General features: G+C 34.5%; 1 protein-coding gene and 3 long non-coding RNA genes across 4 annotated transcripts; 2 read left to right on the top strand and 2 right to left on the bottom strand.

Annotated features, from left to right (window-relative positions):
- Positions 1–1518: 1518 nt before the first annotated feature.
- Positions 1519–6696, bottom strand: LOC138338312 (uncharacterized). Its single transcript, XR_011211756.1, has 2 exons — positions 6118–6696; positions 1519–6009 (listed from the first exon to the last, which is right to left on the bottom strand). It is a non-coding gene; the product is annotated as an uncharacterized lncRNA (long non-coding RNA).
- Positions 6697–9523: 2827 nt separating this feature from the next.
- On the top strand, positions 9524–16857 carry LOC138338151 (uncharacterized). The gene is made up of 4 exons (XR_011211516.1): positions 9524–9824; positions 10379–10429; positions 16255–16313; positions 16404–16857. It is a non-coding gene; the product is annotated as an uncharacterized lncRNA (long non-coding RNA).
- On the bottom strand, positions 16768–17768 carry LOC101248905 (uncharacterized). The gene is made up of 4 exons (XM_004246203.5): positions 17606–17768; positions 17343–17512; positions 17203–17272; positions 16768–17121 (listed from the first exon to the last, which is right to left on the bottom strand). The coding sequence occupies exons 1-4, from the start codon at positions 17766–17768 to the stop codon at positions 16967–16969; spliced, it is 558 nt and encodes a 185-aa protein (XP_004246251.1). The 3' UTR covers positions 16768–16966.
- Positions 17769–21197: 3429 nt separating this feature from the next.
- On the top strand, positions 21198–22231 carry LOC104649015 (uncharacterized). The gene is made up of 3 exons (XR_742973.3): positions 21198–21337; positions 21432–21540; positions 22092–22231. It is a non-coding gene; the product is annotated as an uncharacterized lncRNA (long non-coding RNA).
- Positions 22232–22433: the final 202 nt, after the last annotated feature.

Here is a 22433-nt window from a genome sequence, read left to right as displayed (position 1 = left end):
ATCTTATCCTGGGGTATCAGAGAGTGTTAGGTTTGTTGTACAGTTTGGATATAGTCGGGACCTTGTATTGATAGTGCTTATGTCACTCGTAAAGGTTATTATGGACACAATATTTTGGGTTGTCTTTTGTAAGTTTCCATCTCCAGCCTATAGACTTGGCGTCTCTCTCTCTCTCTCTCTCTCTCTCTCTCTCTCTCTCTCTATCTATCTATCTAGCTAGCTAGCTAGCTCGTGCATTTTTATTTTTTTGGGCTTGTCTACCATTGGTTGTATGAATTATTATCATACAAGTCATGACACACGGTCTAGGCTTTACATTTAAGATGTTGTGCTCTTTGATCTTTTTGCCTCACAATTTGGTTAGTTAATATGTTTCAGTGGCTAACTTGATCAACTAGGTTGTTGAGTGCCAGTTATGCCTCCCTATTTTGGGGTGTGACACTCGCTCAGTTTGAAAAATATTATTTCCAAGGAATAGAATATACCTTCAAAGCTCATAGACCGGATGGAGGAAATGAAGCAACACATGAGAAATTCACAGTGTATATTAATCATGTATTTAGGGAGACAAATCATGTGACAGATAAACTAGCAAACATTACAATAGATCAACAAATCTCAAAAAATGTGTGCAACTCTTCACAGCTACCAAAACACTTCAATAATCATTGATTAAGCTCAAATTTCAACACGAAAAATCATGATAAGATGGTAAAAACAATATTCATTAATGCAGAGGAGGGACTAACCCATTTTCCTATTTTTTGGTTGTTTTTATTTGGTTTGTTGGTCACAGTTGTGGCCTATTTTGCACGAGTTGAAAATCAAAATAAGCCATCAAAATATAAAAATGACAAAAATAAGCCACTATTTTTATTAGTAACTAAAATAAGCTTAGTGAAAAAAAAATCCACTTTATCCAATTTTTCAAACGTTATCCGTTAGTGTCATAACGTGTATTTTTAATGTATAACGGAACTTTTTCTTACACTATATAAAGTGGAACTTTGTCTTCCACTTTATAAAGTGAAGCTTTTTCTTCCACTTTATAAAGTGGAACTTTTATTACACTTTATAAGAGGAATATTTTTCACGTTTTGAAAAAGTTTTTTCAGTGTTGTCATACAATTATGTTGATTTAACATGTCATAAAACGAACCCTATGTATTTTTATTTTTTTTATTTTGAAAGAACTTTCAATATCTATTTAAGGACGTTTAAAATGTTTGATATCACCTACAACATAAAATCTTCTATATTTGTTCATTCAGTCTAAAAAAAATGTCTTCTTACGCCTAAAGTTAAAGTTTTAGTTTATTGGGATGGCAAAATTATACATGACAGAAATACCGTTTATTATAATTGTCCTCCCAAACACAATGCTAAATATACAATTAATGTTCGATATCATAAATTCATTTCATCAATTTATAAAAGGATGGGTATAAACAGTACTGATTATAATTTGATTATAGTCGAAAAATACTCTACTTCATTTTTATCACAAGGACAAGTTAATTTTGGAGAGTGGATTATCTATAATGACGAATCGTTGACCGACTTTTTGAGGGTTCCAAATGACTACATAGATCAAATCAAGTTAACTACTTGAAATCTATGTTAGGAAAGAGCCTAAGATTAGTCAACAACGTTCTCATTTATCAGTCGATGTCAATCCCCAATTAGAAAATCGTAATAGCATTGATGAATTTCCAATAACTCAATCTGCTGATTTTCCTAACATGACTCATTATCAAAATATTCTTACCGGCCGATATGATTTTGATTTAAATGAAACTATCAATGAAAGTGATCGGTAATGCTCAATAATTATATTTCAATCATTATTTGTTGATTTTGTCAATTATTTATTAGTTTATATGATTTAGTTTTCTTATTATTATATATTTTGTAGCGGTTTACCTCAGCAAGATAGGAATATTGCTCCAAGTTATGGATTAGATAATTATTTTGGTCAGTCATCACACTTTGAAATGACGAAAAATGTTGGGACATCATCAAATTTTCATGTCTCGTCTATTTTTGGTGCAGATGATTTTTGGTATGTCCAACGCTTGATTTTTTTTTATTTAAGTAAGTTAATTGCATGAGCGAAATATTTATACTTTTTTACATATATAGGGAAAATATTACACAAGATGAACCCATTGATCTTGTGAATATCGATGATCGTGACCTTCTTAATTATGGCTCACCTTCAGCTAGTGATAGTGATGATTTGCCTAATGCTGAGGAATCCGGAGATAATGTTCCATTTGAGGCATCATCTAGTGATGATGATTTTTTGACTCTCAATCGACCGCCAAGACCAATGTCCATGAGCCCGTTTCGTAATCATGAAATTCGTTATCTTGATCATCTCCCGAATGGTTCAGATATCTTTGGTGATACATATGATGAGTATACATCACAACGTACGTGGCATGATCCAGAAGATTTCATAAATGGTGCTATTTATATTGAAAAAGGCATGTTATTCAATTCAAAGAAGTAGTTGCAAAGAGTAGTTAAACTTCTACATTTGAAAGTAGCAAGGCAGTTTTTTGTTAATAAATCGACAAAACAATCATGACGACTTGTTTGCAGGCGTGTAGAACAAGGATGCCGATTTAGGTTGACTTCTTTTATTTATAAACATGTTAACATGTGGAAAGTTGGAAGAGACATTGAAGAACATACATGTGATATGGGTACATGTCGCGAAGGACATTTCAACTTGGATGTTGAGATGATTGTTAATGTCCTCCGTGTTGATATAGAAAGAATGCCAAGGTAATATTTATCCTTACATGATTCTTATTTAATAAGAAAATATTCGTTTTTATTTGATAATTAATATTATTATTACTTTTCAGGTTTCCCATCAAAGATTGTCAAACAACCGTTCTTAAAGCATATGGCATTTCGATAAGTAGAAGATCTTGGTCACAAGCGGGCTTTTAAAATAGTCTATGGTACTTGGGAGGGTTCTTTTGCCGAGTTACTGAGTTCATGGAAGCTTTGAAACACTTCAATCTTGGAACAATAGTAGAATAGAAAACAGAGCGGCGTGTCGATGTCATTGAAGATATATTCAACTATGCGTTTTGGGATTTTAAACCATACATTGATGGGTTTGTGCATTGTCGTCCTGTTATATCGATCGATGGAACACATGTCTATGGAAAATATGATATCAAGTTGTTGATTGCAATTACAATAGATGGTAATGACTTTATATTACCTTTGGCATTTGCAATAGTTGCAAATGAGAGCATAGAGACATGAACTTTATTTTTGGATCATCTAGTACAGGGAAAGCAACAATGGATGCCTAAACCATTCAAGATTTTTGAGGATAATCGAAAAAAGTCACAACGTCACACACTATCAACTATCACCAACAAAGGAAAAACATATTTGAGGTGCAAACACATATGCATCATGGTCGTGGTGGTAATAAGCACATTGTAAATGCATCACAAGGAAAATGTCAATGTGGTAAATGGCAATCATACCATATTCCATGTTCTCATGCAATAAAGGGTTTTGACCAAATTGGGTATCAAGCATGGGAGCATATGGCACCAGAATTGCGTAGCTACAAAAAATCCTACTTTGGACAATTCAATCCACTCGGCGGTGAAAAGTATTGGCCTGATAGTCCCTTTCTTATGATAGCAAATAAAAATTATTTACGAAAAGTGGGCGTAAATAAAACCACCCGTATACAAAATGAAATGGATGTTCTTGCAAGTACACTCACTCGCAAGTGCTCAACGTGCAAACAAATAGGCCATGATAGGCGCAATTGTCATTCACGAACTCGAAACGCCTCATATGGTGGTAGTAGCTAAAGAAAGATGTTTAATTGTGTTAATTTATTCTTGTATCAATTTTTATGCAACTTTTTATTCAAACTTTTGATCATCTTCAAGTCATGTTTAAATTTTCAATTTTTTTATTCACTTTTTAAAAGAAAAAAAATACATACACAAAATAATAATAATATACACAACTAAATCAATAATACTATACACCAGAAAAAAAAAAGATACATACACCAAAATAAAACTATATATGATTAGAATAATTTACTATACACCCTCAAAAAAAGATTCATACACAAATATAATAATATTATGTTCCACAATCCTTTTTTGAAATTCGTAAGACATCTCGCGGTCTAAGTCCCGTATATCCATCTTCATCTTCATTGTTCCTCTTCCTTTTTTCAGTCGGAAGATCCTTTATGTTCACATTCTTTACAATTCTTTTAACAAGTTTTTTTCTTTCGGGTGTTTGCGGCATATCATCCACTGACATAATGAAAGTAACATCTGGAGTCGAGAGTGGTGATAACGTGGTCTGCAAATACAAAGTTAGGTAGTAGAAATTAAAAAAATAAAAGTATAAATGATAGGAATATGCAATGTGATGCAAAATAAAAGTCTACAAAATAAATAATATAAATATTTCAAAAAAAATAAAATAACATAAACCTGTGTAACATTGGGATCCTCATTAACTGTCGAACAACATCCTCTATGATCATCGTGGGACTCTCCTCCACTGTAGATGAAGGTCCCGTAGTATGAATCTAAAATTATTAAAATTTAATTTAATATAAAATCAAAGTTTTAATAATTAATAGAAATATTTTAAAAAATAAATAAATAACATAAACCTGTGTAACATCGGGACCCTCATTAACTGTCGGAACAATAGCCTCTATGATTGTCGTGGACTCTCCTCCACTGTAGATGAAGGGCCCGTAGTATGAATCTAAAATTATTAAAACTTAATTTAATATAAAATAAAAGTTTTAATAATTAATATAAATATTTTAAAAATAAATAAATAACACAAAGTTGTGTAACATCGGGACCCTCATTAACTGTCGGAATAATATCCTCTATGATTGTCGTGGGCCTCTCCTCCACTGTAGATAAAGGGCCCGTAGTATGAATCTAAAATTATTAAAACTAAATTTAATACAAAATCAAAGTTTTAATAATTAATATAAACATTTCAAAAATAAATAAATAACATAAACCTGTGTAACATTGGGACCCTCATTAACTGTCGGAACAATATCCTCTATGATTGTCACTCTCCTCCACTGTAGATGAAGGTCCCGTAGTATGAATCTAAAAAATAATTAAAACATAATTTAATATAAAATCAAAGTGTTAATAACTACTATAAATATTTCAAAAATAAATGACAAAAATACAAAAATTCCCTGTAAAGCAAAAATGAAAAAAAAAGTATAATGTAAGGCATAAGTTGACGATTCCATCTTTTCTCGAATTCTCAATAGCTAAAACAAAAGAAAAACAAAAGACCCCCTCATTCAGTAATTAAAGGAAATAACTGTATTAAATAGATAAATAACACGAATCTGCGACTCAATCAGATCATCAATTAACCATTCAATAAAATCTTGAGTGTTATAAATAGTAGTATCTTTGGTGTCACAATGGACAATACCTGATGTGCCCTACAAAAATATATAAATAGTTTTATTTATTTATTTTGAAATACTTATATAAGTTAGTAATGTTTTAAGTTTATAATAAATTGTTAATGCTTACCGCGATATCAGATAAATAATCTCCAACATCTATTGTTGATTCATAACTCATACGTCCGATTCCTTCCACATCTCGAGTCTATCTTGAATAAGATCAAATGACATATGTAATAAATTCATGATGTTTGACGTGCCAAACTGATGAACATGCAAATCATCAGCCTCTACTCTCACCTCTGCCTCTATGTCTGGAGGAATAGGTATACCACCAGCGCCACGTCCTAGAGCGTATCCTCGAGCTCTACCTCTATGCCCCATCCGTTCACGTCTGGTTCCTCTTGCACGCACATGTTCAAATAAAGGATCTCCCTAAAAAATGGCTCTCTAAATTGTATTCCGGCCTCAAGCAATGTATTTTTAACAATCTGAGATACCTCTTCACCATGTGAAGCTGAGGTTGTGTCTCTCTGCCACTGTAATGCAAGACTATACAACTTAAATAGTCCTCTGGACATTGCAATACTAGTACCAGCAAAAATGAACAAAGTCTGACGATACGTCAACCTCTAATGCAGGCCTACCTATAAGCAATCTTCCATGCCGCATGTACCATAATCTATACCCTGCCCAGCTAGTACTATCATTTACCTCAACAGCTAAACTCTGATGTCGATTATCCCAATCACGAAAATATTTATTCATTATTTCAAGAACCTCTGGTCCAAGCCTCCTACGTTGATCATGCACGTGGTGGTTGGTTCCCCAACTAGGAATCACAGGTACATACTGGGAATGACCAAAATGACGCATTACTCTATCGGGCGAGTGCACTTCAACATCTCTAGGCAAAACATAGGGACACATGCCATCCATAGAGGCTCATCGACCATACAACAATGAGGAAGTGTATGTAAAATCTCATTGTACGGTGTCCATCGAAACTATTTTTAAAATATAACAATTAAATAAAATCAACATTAATTGATTAGTATACAAATAAAATTATTATTGATTTACTTTTATATATAATTTATATTTTTTAATTATTTTAGTAGAGTTGCAAAATTTTATTTGATGTACCTGATCCTCCGTCATGCGGTCTAACTGGTCTCTAATCGGGATAAGAACGTGATGTGACTCAGTATCCCTATCAATTCCACGTGTCCAACGCCTAGCATATGGAAGTAACATGTCACCATCATGCTGAGGAGGAGCTGATGGTTGTACAAACAAGATCCCCTCCCAACACAAAACCTTGATGTGACAAACAAAATAATTAAATTATCATCATTAAAAAAAAATAGATAATTACATATATATATTTTTATAGCTATAGAAAAATGTATGTGAATCTTTTTTAAAACTATGTAGGCTTTATAATAATTATTCATATTTATTATGAAGTAAGTTTCAACCTTTGGTTGGACCCTTTTTTTAAAACTATATATGTCTTCTAATAGAATAACATTGTGTGCTTTATCAATGCAAGTTTCTGTCGAAAGAAGCAGGCAAAGAAAATAAACTATTTGTATGTCATTTAAATATTTTAAAGTTGAATATAGAAAAAATATTCTTGTACGGTATAATGTTAAAGATTTTTACATTTGAATGTATTTTAAAACTTAAGTAAAGTTACCTGAAGGAGAGGAATAAATTCGCAAATGTCAACCACATTACCGATAGATGCTCGACAAAGTGCACGGTACAAGTAGACTAGCACTGCACTACCCCAACTGTACTTACCTACATTGTGGATAGGATCTAAGAACGCCAAGTATTGTAAACTAATAAGGTATCCTGAAGTGTTCGAAAATAAGATGCCCCATAATATAACAAGCATGTAAATCTAGCAATCCACTCCACTTGTTCCACTGGAGTAGCATCTCTTATCGGATCTACTTGTGACTGATCTCGCAAGTAGCCGGTAATGCTATGTATCCTCACCCGACTTGCACCATCCATATCAGTAGGTGCTATGGTACATCCTGTGAGTGTTTCTAATAAAGTACGTCATGGACGAATCCTTCTGGTAGCATCCTAAATGTACACAACATCACCATCGATGCGCAAACCAAACAAGACCTGCATCCTGCAATGTAATCGTGACCTCACCAAAAGGTAAGTGGAAGCAATGAGTCTCTGGCCTCCAACGCTCAACCATAGCTGTAACAAGGGCATGATCATACTGCATCCTGCCCACACAAACTACATCATACAGTCCGGACCTACGTAAGATCTCCTCAACACGTTCATGAGGTCGGTGCAAACAAAATAAATTCCAAGCATCATTCATGTGCACCGTCCTCATAAGGTTACTAAATGGTATCTCACCTTTCCATAAAAATTCTGATTTATGCTCATTCTGAGAGAGAAGGACTGTACGATCAATCGGTCCAGGATTCACAACACACTCCATTATATACTGTAAGAAAAATTATATTAATTCGTACGATATAATTATATTTTGACATATTAATGCCTAGACAGTTCTGCTTTTTATTTACCTCTTATTATTTGTCGAGGTTCCTCAACGAGGTTTTAGCTTTTGAATTGTGAAGGGGAGTAAAAGGAAAAAAAATACTAATTGAGTAAGTAGTGAGAACATATATGATGATCGAGAATATTTTAACTAAATAATGTTTAAAATTCTTAGTTATTGACTATGATATAATCATGAAGAATGCTTCCTACTATTAATCAAAATCTAACAAAGAATAACGATATAACTCTCTCGGCTTTCAGCTCAAGTTGGTGAAATAACTTGAGTCTACTAGCTCCAAAAGAAATTACTAAAACAAAATCACAGAAATAGTAATCAATCACCCGAATAGTGTTGGCGAAGTAACATTTGAACAATCACTGGTGTATAGTGCTCCCAACATCCTTAGTATTTTTTTTTTTTAACTTTTCCAGATTAGCTTCAAGTGTTTACATCATTATATTTTGATTCATTCTATTGTAGTTAAATAATAAGATAAAAACAAACTAGACTATAACTTTGTGGTTTAATATCATTCTCAAAAATGTTTAATATCATTTTGTCAAAGCTAATGGGTATCTTAAAGAACTCTCACAAAATTCAAAAAATTCAACTTTACTATACTATTCATAATTCCAATCTCCTTTTTAATGTAAGGTCCAAAGTTGGACCATAGAAATATTTCTTTCATAATTTATTTTCAAATTTAATACAACATAGAGATTGAGCAACTAATCCTCTTATGAACTTCAATAATTATCCCACTAACAAGCAGAAATGAAATTTTCTCGATTTATTTTTACTATTCCATTGTAAAATAAAATCAAAATAATTTAAGAACATGTAAGTTATAATTTACTTTGTGAATCAGAATCATTAGGCAAAATGATACTATACTAGACACAAGATGAGATAAATGAAACACATTCTAAGTAAAGAAAATATGAGATGTTAATGAAATACCTAATTTATATAATTTGTAGGGACGAATTGTTATGTTGTCGGGTTGTGCTACTCCAAAATTTTGATTTATTTAATGTGAGGCCGCTTAGTTGTCTGATTGGGACTATCAATGTTCATCTTCAAAGTGTAAGCTTAGAAACCATGAAAGTGAAAGAAAGAAGGAGAAGGTGAAAAGGTAAAGTAATTTTTTATAAAATGAAAGATTTTCTTCCACTTTATAAAGTAGAACTTTTTCTTCCACTTTATAAAACGTAAGAAAAAGTTCCGTTATACATTAAAAATACACGTTATGACACTAACGAAAAATATTTAAAACATTAAATAAAGTGAAACTTTTTTTTCCACTAAACTTATTTTAGTTAGTAACTAAAATAATGACTTATTTTAATTATTTTTACATTTTTGTGGCTTATTTAGATTTCCAACTCATTTTGCACGGAATTAGTTTGGAATAAAAAGGCCATTGACCTTATATTTAAACCAAAAAAAAAAAAATTGATTTTTTTGGGTATAATTAAGCAAGTATTCAAACATAATATTTTGTTATTTTAACATTATATAATAGGAAACAACAGGTGCAAACAGAGTGTTAAAAGCAAATCATGATTTCACCAAAGCCCTTGCATTAATCTGCCAATTTCGTCGACGGGTTGTGAAGTTCGGCTGACATTATCGTCGGAAATTCTGAAGAAACAAGTTGCTCATTTTCCACAGAAACACCGGAGGCGGCGGCGAAAGAGTTGGTGAACACTTTTGAACCAAAAAAATGCTGGAAATTCCTTCCATAGATTCATCAGCCACCACCAACATTGCACCCCTTAAACGCTATGCCCCTCCCAATTAGCGGTATTTGTGATGATGTTTCCATAATTGTGTATATTGCTAAATTTGGACATGTTTCATTGAATTGATTTTTGTTTCTGTGATGTCCCTTTCTATTGCATGAATCGTTCACTTGGTAGGCGAAAATCTGGAGGAGCTAACTAATTTTAACACACCTACAACCCAAAAATTCTTTTTATAAGTTCGCTAATTTAATTTTGGTCGTCTGCCGTGAGGCAAATGAGATGAATGGTGATATGCATTTAGATGGCATAATTTTTCCCATCATTAATGAGCAACTACTGTTGTTTTTCTGATTAAATTCTGTAATCCAGCCACTTTTCCATATCAATATTTGTTGACCTAATTGGGAAGAATGCCTGTCAAATTCAGTTAGCCAGTTGTAGGATAGGTCTCAATTAAGATGAGTGAGCAAGCCTCACATACCATCTCTTTCAGTTGTTTTGATTCTTTGTCAGCCAGTTTCCACTCTTGGATGAATAATGGTGGTAGCAGTTTCTCTTATGAACAAGTAGTTGCAAGCGAGAATGTTAATGAACTGTTTCATGTTTTTGTAGGTTGGATGGCTGCTTTGAATGCTTACAATAATTTACCATATGATTCTTCTGGTGAGTGAAAGGGTGGCCTGCTGCTCTTTACTATTTCAATGGGTCTAATCTCTTCTTAGATGAAGCAGAATGGATATAAAGGATAAATATAGCTATCTGCATCAACTAATTTGTAATTGAAGTGTATTTTTGTTTGTTGCTGATTTTTCCCTAGATGACCGTATCAACTCTGTCTTGAGAGTATGTGACCAGAAAATTTATTCAGAACTATGATCTGAGTCATCTCTTAGCAATTCATCTAATCTTAAGATTGCATATTTGTAAAAATCTAGCTACAGTGCACAAAGGCTCCACTCAGGGAATTAGGCGTGTGGCTCTGCTGGTTTGTATACTGAAAAAGCTTCTGCTTGATGGGATACTTTGTCGATGCATAAAGTAAATTAACTCTACTGATAGCTGGAGATTTAAATCAACTCTACTAATAGTTAAGGTGACATTGCATAGTCCCACAATTTTATGTCTTTACGTGTCTCTTGAAATACATGGTAAAAAGCTTTAAACTCACAGTTACTCTGATTGGATATTGGTGGAAAAAGTAGCACATCATCACCTGCATGTTCATCACCTAAAATTGTTTTCATATTGTAGAGGTTCATGAGATAGGAGTTGGACATAGTGTGTTGTTTGATCTACACTTTCTTGTGCTAAATTTACCCTGAAATAAGCATATTCGAATGACAACAGTACACATCATTTAAAATTTAATAGAATTTGTACTGGCCAGAATATGACAAGTTACGAATGAAGAATGAATTAGGACTTGCCTTTTTTTCTTTCCTTTTCTTTTTATGTTGCGGTGAGGTTTTTTTTATAATTACTTTTGAAAAATTGTTGGTAGGGGAAATGGAGGAAGGGGATTGGAGTGGGATCATAATGGTTTTTGCTTGTTAAATTAGGTTTTATGCCTAACCCACACCCCAAAAGTTAACTCAAAGGGAGGAGGATTGCCCAAGTCTTATAAGGAGTTCACCCATCCCATTAACCAACGATGTGGGACTCTTGTAATTCTTTAACATTGCTTTATCCTTGTTATTCTTACCACAAAAGAGGGTGGAGGAAGTAGAGAATGGACAGTTTGTCATTTGATGTGTTAGTATTTGTTGTCTGACCCCTGGGAGATTCTAAAATATATTTTGGCATGTTCCACAAGGATGTATCATGCTCTGCTTCTTTCATGGCTTCCTTTATGATATCATGCAATGTTTCAGCAATGTCTTGTGAGAGTTCCAACCTATTGTGTTTCACAATTGCCGAGTGCTGATAGTACTTCTATCATAGTACAGTAGTTCGTGTGAGAAATAAAACCTTTTCCAACTAAAATTCCTAGTCTTATTCCTATTCTAATTCCTATTCTAATTCCTATTCTAAGTAAGAAATACTTATTCCTATTCTAACACTCCCCCTCAAGCTGGTGCATACAAATTGTATGCACCTAGCTTGTTACAGATGTAATTAATACGAGGACATGTGAGAGACTTAGTGAACATATCTGCAAGCTGATCATTTGACTTCACAAATTTTGTAACAATATCTCCTGAGAGTAAACACTGGATTTGATGCGATATGAAGAGCCGCTTGATTATCACACACAAGTTCTATCTGATCAATTTTGCCAAATTTTAGTTCTTCCAGTAACTGTTTGAGCCAAACTAACTCACAAGTTGCTGTTGCCATTGCTCGATATTCAGATTTTGCTCTAGATCGAGCAACCACATTTTGTTTCTTAATCTTCCACGACACCAAATTACCTCCAACTAAAACACAATATCCGGATGTCGAACGTTTGTCAGAGGGTGATCCTGCCCAATCAACGTCCGTATATCCAATGATATGCTCATGACCTTGATCCTCAAAGAGTAGTCTTTTGTCAGGGGCTGACTTTATATATCGAAGAATACGAACAACTGCTTCCCATTGACTATCACAAGGGGAAGTCATAAACTGACTTACAACACTCATGCGAAAAGAGATGTCTGGTCTAGTCACTGTGAGATAATTCAACTTTCCAACAAGTCGTCTATACCTTTCAGGATTACTAAGTGTCTCCCCCTGTCCCGGAAAAAGTTTAACATTCGGATCCATCGGAGTGTCAATAGGTCTACATCCCATCATTCCTATCGCTCAAGAATGTCTAAGGCATACTTGCGTTGAGAGATAACAATGCCTGATCTAGACTGAGCAATCTCAATACCTAGAAAATACTTCAATCTGTCAAGGTCTTTAGTCTGAAAGTGCTTAAAAAGATGTTGCTTTAAATCGGTGATACCATCTTGATCATTACCTGTGATAACAATATCATCAACATAAACAACCAAATAGATACATCGACCTGGTGCAGAATGTCGATAAAACACAGAGTGATCAGCTCCACTATGAGTCATGCCAAACTCCTGAATTACTGTGCTGAACTTCCCAAACCAAGCTCGAGGAGACTGTTTCAGACCATAGAGTGACCTACGCAATCAACATACAAGACTACTAGACTCCCCTGAGCAACAAAACCAGGTGGTTGCTCCATATAGACTTCTTTCTCAAGATCACCATGCAGAAAAACATTCTTTATGTCCAACTGATAAAAAGGCCAATGACGAACGACAACCATAGATAGAAAAAGACGAACAGATGCTATTTTAGCCACAGGAGCGAAAGTGTCACTATAATCTAGCCCAAATATCTGAGTATACCCTTTGGCGACAAGGCGAGTCTTAAGTCGATCAATCTGACCATCTGGACCAATTTTGACTGCATAAAACCAACGATAGCCAACAATAGATTTACCTGCAGGAAGGGAGACAAGCTCCCAAGTACCACTCTTATGTAAAGCAGACATCTCATCAACCATAGCCTGCCTCCATCCAGAATGAGAAAGTGCTTCACCTATAGTCTTATGAATGGAAACAGAGGACAAAGACGACACAAAGGCATAATGGGGTGATGATAGACGATGATAACTTTTGAAGGTATAATGCGGGTTAGTATTTCGAGTAGATCGTATACCTTTTTGAAGTGCAAGCGGTGGGCTAGGTAGAGGCAAGTCCGCAATAGGAGCAGGGTCTGGCGCATGACATGAATCATCTGGGACTAGGGTTGGACGTGGACGGCGATGATAAGTTAGTAGTGGTGGCACTGCAACTGGAGATGTAGACGTAACTGTAGATCCCTCAAAGGTTGGCACAGGTAACACTTGAGGTATGGGTAAGACCATAGAGACATCAGTATGATCAGAAGATGTATAGCAAGGCTGAGACTCAAAAAATGTAACGTCAGCGGGCATAAGGTATCGATGAAGATCATGTGAATAACAACGATACCCTTTTTGAACTCTAGAGTAACCAAGAAAGACACATTTGAGGGCACGAGGAGCTAATTTATCTTTTCCTGGGGCTAAATTATGAACAAAGCATGAACTCCAAAGACACGAGGGCGTATAGGATAGAGATGTGACTGAGGAAACAATATGGAATGTGGAACCTGATTTTGAATAGAAGAAAGGGCATTCTGTTAATTAAATAACAAACAGAAAGGACTGCATCGCCCTAAAAACGCAGCAAAACATGGGATTCAATGAGGAGAGTGTGAGCAGTCTCTATGAGATGCCTATTCTTTCTTTCTGCGACACCATTTTGTTGAGGAGTGTATGAACAAGATGTTTGGTGAATAATTCCGTGGTGAGACATAAATTCCTGAAATTGGGATGATAAGTATTCTTAGGCATTATCACTACGGAAAGTACGAATAGAAACACCAAACTAATTTTGTATTTCAGCAAAAGTACCTTTGAAAATAGAAAATAACTCAAAACGATCTTTCATTAAGAAAACCCAAGTGCATCTCGAATAATCATCAATGAAACTAACAAAATAACGAAATCTTACGGGGGAACTGACTCTACTAGGACCCCAAATATCAGAATGAACTAATGAAAAAATAACTCAAAATGATCTTTCATTAAGAAAACCCAAGTGCATCTCGAATAATCATCAATTAAACTAACAAAATAACGAAATCTTAAGGGGGAACTGACTCTACTAGGACCCCAAATATCAGAATGAACTAATGAAAAAATAGAACCCTCAGTAATACGAGAAAATGTAGCACGAGTGTGTTTTCCAAGTTGACACGACTCACAATCTAATGTGGATAAACCAGACAAACTAGGCACCATCTTTTGCAGTTTGGATAGACTTGGGTGTCCCAAACGTTTGTGAATTAGATCTGGGGAATCTGTAACGGAGCATGCTGTTAAAGAATTAGAAGAGGTAAGATAGTAAAGGCCTTGTGATTCATATCCTGTTCCAATCGTTTATCCCGTACTGCGGTCCTGGATGAGAAAGAAATGATCAAAAAAAGTTATGCTACAATGTAGGGCTTTCGTCAAACGACTAACCGATGCTAGATTAAAAGGAGAACCAGGGACATAAAGAACAGAGTCAAGAGTGACAAAAGATATGGGTTTGGCTTTTCCAACCCCTTTTGGTTTTGCTTGTATCCCATTGGCTAATGTAATAGCTGGAAGAGATTGTGAATAAACTATCAAACAAAAGTGATTTATTACCAGTGATATGATCAGAAGCCCCCGAGTCTATGACCCATGATCCAAGAGTGTTAGACTGTGATATACAAGTAAAAGAATTACCCGCAATAGAAACATTAGGTTTTGCAACCGAAACTACTTGTGGAGACGTTTGTTTATTTGCACGATACCGAAGGAACTCTATATATTCCCTTAGAACAACATGATCATAACTGGGTGGTCGACCATGCAAAATAAAACATATGTCATGAGTGTGTCCAGGTTTATGACAATGACTACACTTAGATTGAAATTTTCCAAAACATTCTCTCCCCCGTCTATTCTCCATGGATTGGTATGTACGCTGGGAACTGCCGGAAGCTGCTACATAAGTCTGAAAATATTGGAAGCTGTCCACAGTGGCCTGAAAAATTCTGATTTTGTCGGAATTTTGCTGGGAACTGCCAAAAAATCACCGGAACCCTAATTCCGGTGATCGGATCTGGAGATAACTGTATGGGTTCTTACCGAAAACACTGGACGACCCTAACAAAAGAGAGGAACTCGAAAAAAAAAGAAGAGATCGGAGCAGCACTCATGCGCCGGAAACTGCCCGAAAATCACCGAAACCCTAATTCCTGTGATCGAATCTAAATAGAAGTGGTCAAAAACAGTATTGGCTGGGTCGGAATGGCTGGACGACCTCAACTGTCGAAAAAATTCTCAAAGACTATGGCCGGATAAGTCCTCACGCGCCGGTGCGTGAGCCTGATCTCGCCGGAATCTTCCACCTTCGATCGGCGCGTGAGGGCGCGTGTGATGCTGTTTTCCGGTGGTTCTGGCTGGGGTTTGGTTGCGGGAGATTTCTGAGTCTCGTGGTGGTGTTGGTTTTCGCACAGCACCCACAGAATAAAAAATGATAAAATCCATCCCAAACGTCACCGGAAATTGAATTGTTTGTTTCTCACCAATGCTCTGATACCATGTGAGAAATAATGGAGAAAATATTATTGAATTGCGCATCTAAATTGTTACATGAAGACCCTATTTATAGACACTACATTGGAATCCTTTTTCAATTCCTATTCTAAGTAAGAAATACGTATTCCTATTCTAACAGTTCCCACAGTTAAAACATGGAGAGTGTTGAATTCATTTTAATTTATTTCTGTTGATTTTTTTAAGTGGAGTAGACCAGAAAAATTATTGTGAAAGCATGACGATCACTCACTTCTTGCTATGAAATTTGATGGTTTGTCCATCCCCCACACTTGTGATCACAACTCATTCATTTGTTCTTTTGTTTTTGCAGAAAGGCCAGTCATGTATACAGAAAGATCACCGTGGGGGCAATCTATGCTTCCGCACCAGGTAAGAGGCAGTTTTGCTGTGTCCCAGCTCCTGACCCTAACCTTCTGTTTCTCTCTCCGTGACCACTGAATATTCAGTTTTCACTGTCAGTTGATGTTACAAGCTGGAGGTGTATCTTCCCCTGAGGTTGCAGGACTTTTCAAGTGAGCTTTGACTTGCAATACAGGGTACAGGTGTCAGTTCGATGCCTAATTATTAGCTTCAAGTGCCAAAACTTCTCCAAACTTAGGCTCTTCCGATGCGTTTGCATTGTATGGTAAGACGCTTGTTTTGAGTTATTATCACCCTGATAAACTGCTTGTTTAAAAAGACAGCATCTGCTTGCACCTTGAACATTGACAAGTCGACACTCTTCCTTGTGTTGTATGTGTGCCTGTTGCATTCTATTTGCAATGTACTTATATGCTGTATGTTTAATGAGATTCTACCATTTTATAAACCCGAGTTTGAAATATTTTGTTGTCATTCGGGAAATGTGAAATTTCATTTCATGTGGCAAGTGTACATTTGTTATATTAAATACACAATGGAAGAGGAAGAGAAAGAGGAAGAGGAAGAGGAAGAGGAAGAGCAAGGATTGACTACATATAAATGGACCTTTTTACTGGTACATGAAAGAAGAAAAGGGAGAAGGTAAGAGACAATATACACACTTATTCTTTCCAGACAGGAATAATTCCTTGGGCAGCTAAGCGCTTCTCAACCCAGAAAACAACATGCTTTGCTGTTATTTTTTTCTCATCAACGAGAAAAGGTTCCACAGTGCTCGCGCCAGAACCATAGGAGGACAAAGAGAAACCTTTAGGACCTGCCATCAAACAATAACTCTTGTAAGTTTCCTGTTCCTTCAAGCAATCTGAACTCTCAAGAGAAAATGGTCGAGACATACCTGTGAGTCCATCTGGAAAGAATGCCCAAAATGAATATGGATTGCCCTTCTTTAGAAATGAGCCCTCCAGCTGCAAGAACAAAGTCAATGCACTATGAAAGTTGTGGTACAATCAAAAGACAAGTTAATAGGATACTCACTTTGTTTTCACTAAACGATAGCTCAAGCTCAAGGATGTCATTTTGAGATTCAAGAGTTGCTTTGAGTGAAGGTATAATATTCTCCTCCATCATCTGATGTAGAGGCTTGTCTGGAGCCTTTGCCTTTGTTTTTTCTTCAGCAGTCTGAGACTCTTTTTTCTCCTCAGCAACTAGTTGTATTGTCAATTATCAATTGTATGTATAAGAGGACGTCATGAATATGACCAATTTCATTATAAAAAAAAAAAGAAGTGAAAAATTACCAGTTAGAGATGAAGATTCTTGGGCTGCAAAGCAGACAAGATTTTTGCATGTTTTGAGGTGTCTTAGTTCAAGTGAATCAGCAGGCAATATGGGTTTAGGTTTACGGCAAAAAGATGATGAAGGGAAGCTAGAAAGTGAAATAGAACCTCCTGTTGTTGCCATGTATGGGATATTGTTATTGCATATCTTTTTTTTATATTCTTTTTAGCAGAGGTTGGTTAGAGAGTGAAGCAGTGGCAACATCAGAAACACAAGCTGCTTTCTCATCCACACACTGTTAGGAGAAGGGATGCCACTGAATATTGCTCCCTCATCTACTTGAAGCACCTTATATATATTTAGCCCATTAAACTTTTCAAGCGGCCCCTTGTAAAATTTCTCTTTTGACCCTGCTCTTATTTCATACAAGTTTTATAAATTCAATATCCGGCTAGTAATTTGATATCCGATTTGTAACAACTTACTCCATATTAGCATTACATTTGAAGTCAAACAACGGCAAAACTAATACGCAGAGGATAAAGTATCGCATAAACTTCAAGGTTAGTCAGTTAGAATCTTAAGTAGCTATAGAAATCACCTCCTACAATATATAGAAAAACATAGAAATCATCATACATTGACACAATACTTTCGAATTACTAATTCAACGACCAAATAAAGCTTACTAGCTCACTCAGAAATGGAGAACCTACAAAAATACTCTCAATTTATTAGAAATGCTACAAAAATATTACCCTTTCATCTACTTGATCAAACTTGTCCTTTCTTTTACCTATTCAATCCAAAATACTTCAAATTTATCCTCATTCTACTTGTTACATCTGTAGACAATAAAATTCACGTCGAGAAAATAATAATCAAGAACGGAAAACTATAATAACAATTGATTTATAATTTCAAGTGCGAGTGTTACAATCTCTATGATTCCTTTGAATTTGCCTTTTCAAATATACATTTAAGGGCTTTAAATCTTGTTCTTAAATCTCTAATGAACTTAAACTTTGTCTTGATCTTGACTTTTACTTGAATTCAAGAGCTTCTAGCTTATTTTTGAATTCGATGATTTTGATCTTGATCGTTAATGCTTGAATTCTTAAACTTTTAGCTTTATAGAGAATCAAATGATGTTTATACTACGAATTTTCTCTAGTTTTTTGTTTAGAATTTTCTGTCTCTTTTCTGAATCATGAGAACCCCTATTTATAGTTTTAGAATAGGGGAGTTGCGATTGGAACAAGATTCCTTTCGGCCAATCAGATTTAAGTGACATGACATATGAACTTTATGGAGCGGGCTTGTCATTTTGGAAACATGTCATGATTCCGTTGGTTTCTTATTTGACTTGGCATGCCACATCATTTGCACACGTGGCGCCAAGATGGGCCTCTAGAATGAGATGAAATTGAGCTTAACAAATTGAACTCATCCATTGTAGCCTAAATCAATTAATTTAGACTTTAATTAAGTCCATATTTATTAGACTAAAATATTTATATTAATCCATAATTTTTATTTGGATTAATATACTTATAAATTTAATATAATCCGAATCATTTTATAAATTTATATTTAATAAATTTTAAATGATTGCTAATATCCCCTGCTTCAAGTCCTGTCGAGATATTTTTATCTTTTAGGACTAGGCTTGAAGCATTAACCGGTTACTAAATTCATCTTGAGTCAAATGAAATAAACTAATCTATGTAATTTATTTATTTAACACTTCACCGATCACTTGGAAGATTCCAATTAATATTAGAAAAAAAAAATATATATATATACTAGCATAACTTCCAACATAGGCATATACTTCAGATGGTCTTTTGAACGAAGGGAGCTAATTTAAGAGCCCACATTTTAATTTTCCTTATTTTTTTAGTAAAAATTAGGCAAATCACATAGTCTAAGGGACAAGTTACTTTCAATCCTTACTCTTTCACTATTTACCAAAATTCTTTTTTTAAATAATAATTCGGATACTTAATATTGCAGAATGATACTTAAATTAGAGCAGACAAATACTTTAATATTTAATTTGTTGTTATCAGTTATAGCGTAAAAAAAGGGATTACATTTATCCCACGATTCACGCGGACGTTTAACAAATTTAGCATCCAATCTGCACAAAACTCTAACTGATTTGGGCATTCGTGTATTTTAAATTGTGAAATCTTCACACTGTTCTTTGAAAAAAACAACCAAATTTTGTTTAATATAAGTCTGGAATGCAATTTGTGAAGATTCAAAAATGAATATTTCAATCTTTTTAAGACATTCTGGATCATGGAAAAGTGATGTTATATACGAGCGATACAAAAGTGATGGGATAGTGGTTAGGGAAAATATTTCGTTCATGAATTTTATTTCAACAATTGCGGCTGGGTTGGGTATTGATGAATCGAAAAAAGATATTGAAATTAGATATGTTGTTGAGGGTAATTCGTCTCCATTGTGTATTCAGACTGATATGGGGTTGAAATTGTACATAAAAAATTAAGAAACATGAGGTGGAATTTAGAATGTATCCTCTATGCATCGATACATCAGATAAATATGTTAAAGAGATATTAAATTTTGATGCAACAACAGGTGCAATTGTGTGTGTAAAGGTGGAAAAAACGACGCAAAGGCTCTAAGCATTGTTGAATAAAAAAATGGTGATACATATTACATACCAGAAATGGAGGTGAAAAATTATATATTAGATATCAATATTTCTGTTGTGTAAGAGAAACAATTGTACAAAGATAAAGCAGCTTTAAAGGTTGTAATGGAAAATTACAAATAAAGAATAACTTCAATTTTAAAGTTAAAAGATCTGACAACAAAATGTATGTTATACAATTATATGATAATGTCCTAATAATATATATTTTGTTTATAATATGTTTACCATGATACACTAATAATATCTGTTACGTGTACTCGTAATATAATGTATCTTGTTCATTTTGATGTTTTTCTGGGTATTAATGTATAAAGTAATAATGGTAGATGAAAAATGTTTAAGAGTAGATTTGTGATTACTTTACAGAATAAAGTATCATAATGTGATAAATGTATTTATGAAAGTATCAATTCGATCTTGTAATTGAAATAAGGTATCATAATGTACTTTTATTTTTATTTATGTATTAGTAACCTGACCAAATAACTAATATATGCTATGTAATTGGAGCTACATATTAGTTTGTTATTCACATGATTGCTGTTGGAAATTGAAGGTCTCTGTTAGGAAAAAATCTGAGACATTCAAAGCGTGATACTTTAATAGTAAACATACATGTCCATTGAGGGATATGGTATTAAGTAAGGTACAAGCTACTGTTGGGTTTGTTAGTGGTGTCACAACTCAAAAATTAGGGAATCATAAAAGGAACATACTCTAAACAATATAATTGAGGATATTAGGGAAATGTACGACATTGAGATTTCTTACCAACTAGCATGGCGGGCTAAAGAGAGTGCATTGGAAATGATAAGGGGTAAACCTGCTGATGGATATACAAAAATGCCAAGATACATATATATGTTTGAAACTGTGTATCCAAATTCATATGTAAGTATGCACAAGTCCGAATATAATGAGTTTATGTATCTTTTCATATCATTAAGGCCGATGATGAGAGGATTTGAGTTTTGTAGTCCAGTTGTTGTTGTTGATGTTTCACATCTTAGTGGAGGTTATCGAGGGACATTTGTATCTGCTAGTACACTCGATGGAGCAGGTATGACGTGTTGTTTATGAATTTATTTATTTATTTATTTATTAACTTAATAGTAAGACGTTTATTCTATATTGTTTTGTGTTTCTATGTTAAGGTTGCATATTGCCTTTGGCGTACGAAATTGTTGAGACGAAAAATGATTGTTCATGGACATAGTTCTTTCAACAGTTTAAAAATGCATTTGGTGAGAGGATAAAATGTGTGTAAGTATTGTTTATCCAAATGTTCCTCATTTTGCATGCATATGATACCTCTGTAAAAATGTTTGTTCAAACTTTAGGAGAAGCAGGACCATTCTAAGTGATCTGTTTTACTCAATGACAAAGGCTTATAGAAAAGAAGATTTTGAAAATTAATGGCTAAATTGGATAAAATAGATGGAAGAGTAAAAAAGTTTCTTCAAGATCCTGGGTATGAAAGTTGGTCTAGGTCTCATGCAACAGTGAAGCGGGGAAGAATGATGACGTCAAATATAGCTGAACGTATCAATGTTTCCTTGTTGATGCACGATAACTACCTATTTTGGACTTTTGGAAGAGGCTAAAATTCTATTTGGTTCTTGGAATTGCAAAAATAGAGAAATAACTTCTTATACAAAGGAAACATTGGGGAGAAAATTTGAAGGAATATTGGTTTCAAACGCATCAAAAATGCAAAAATAAAGATACATGTCTGTATTATCTTTTATTATATGATTGTTTAACCAAAATGAAAAAAAACATGCTAAATATCTCTAATTTGTAAACAATTGCAGGTTGTTGCATCTTCTGAGTTTATTTTTTCAGTGTATGATGGTGGAATAGATTCATTGTTTGTCTTGAGAGGAAAACTTGTTCATGTGGTAGATTTTAATATGATGAGATACCTTGTCCGCATGCAATAGCCGTTCTGAAGAAGAAAAATATAACAGATGTACACCCCTACAACTCTATTTTAAACACGATGCATTAACAAATACTTATACAACTCCAAGGGAATAAATGCCAGACAAAAGTGATTGGACAGCTCCGGACTGTGTTTTGAAGAAGTTGTCTTGCTACCTAGATACAAAAAGATGCCTGGTAGACCAAAAAAAAAGAGAAAGAAAAATCCAGAT

This window comes from Solanum lycopersicum, chromosome 9 (genome assembly GCF_036512215.1).
Source record: "Solanum lycopersicum chromosome 9, SLM_r2.1".
Lineage (NCBI taxonomy): Eukaryota > Viridiplantae > Streptophyta > Magnoliopsida > Solanales > Solanaceae > Solanum > Solanum lycopersicum.
The sequence above is the reverse complement of the archived record's forward strand: the minus strand, read 5'-3'. Positions and strand labels throughout refer to the sequence as shown.

Coding starts and splice junctions, on each gene's coding strand:
- LOC101248905 (XM_004246203.5), bottom strand. CDS start 17,768: ATGGCAACAACAGGAGGTTCTATTTCACTTTCTAGCTTCCCTTCATCA. Junction 17,273..17,342: donor TATCGTTTAGTGAAAACAAA/GTGAGTATCCTA, acceptor TTGTTCTTGCAG/CTGGAGGGCTCATTTCTAAA. Junction 17,122..17,202: donor CTTTCCAGATGGACTCACAG/GTATGTCTCGAC, acceptor GTTTGATGGCAG/GTCCTAAAGGTTTCTCTTTG.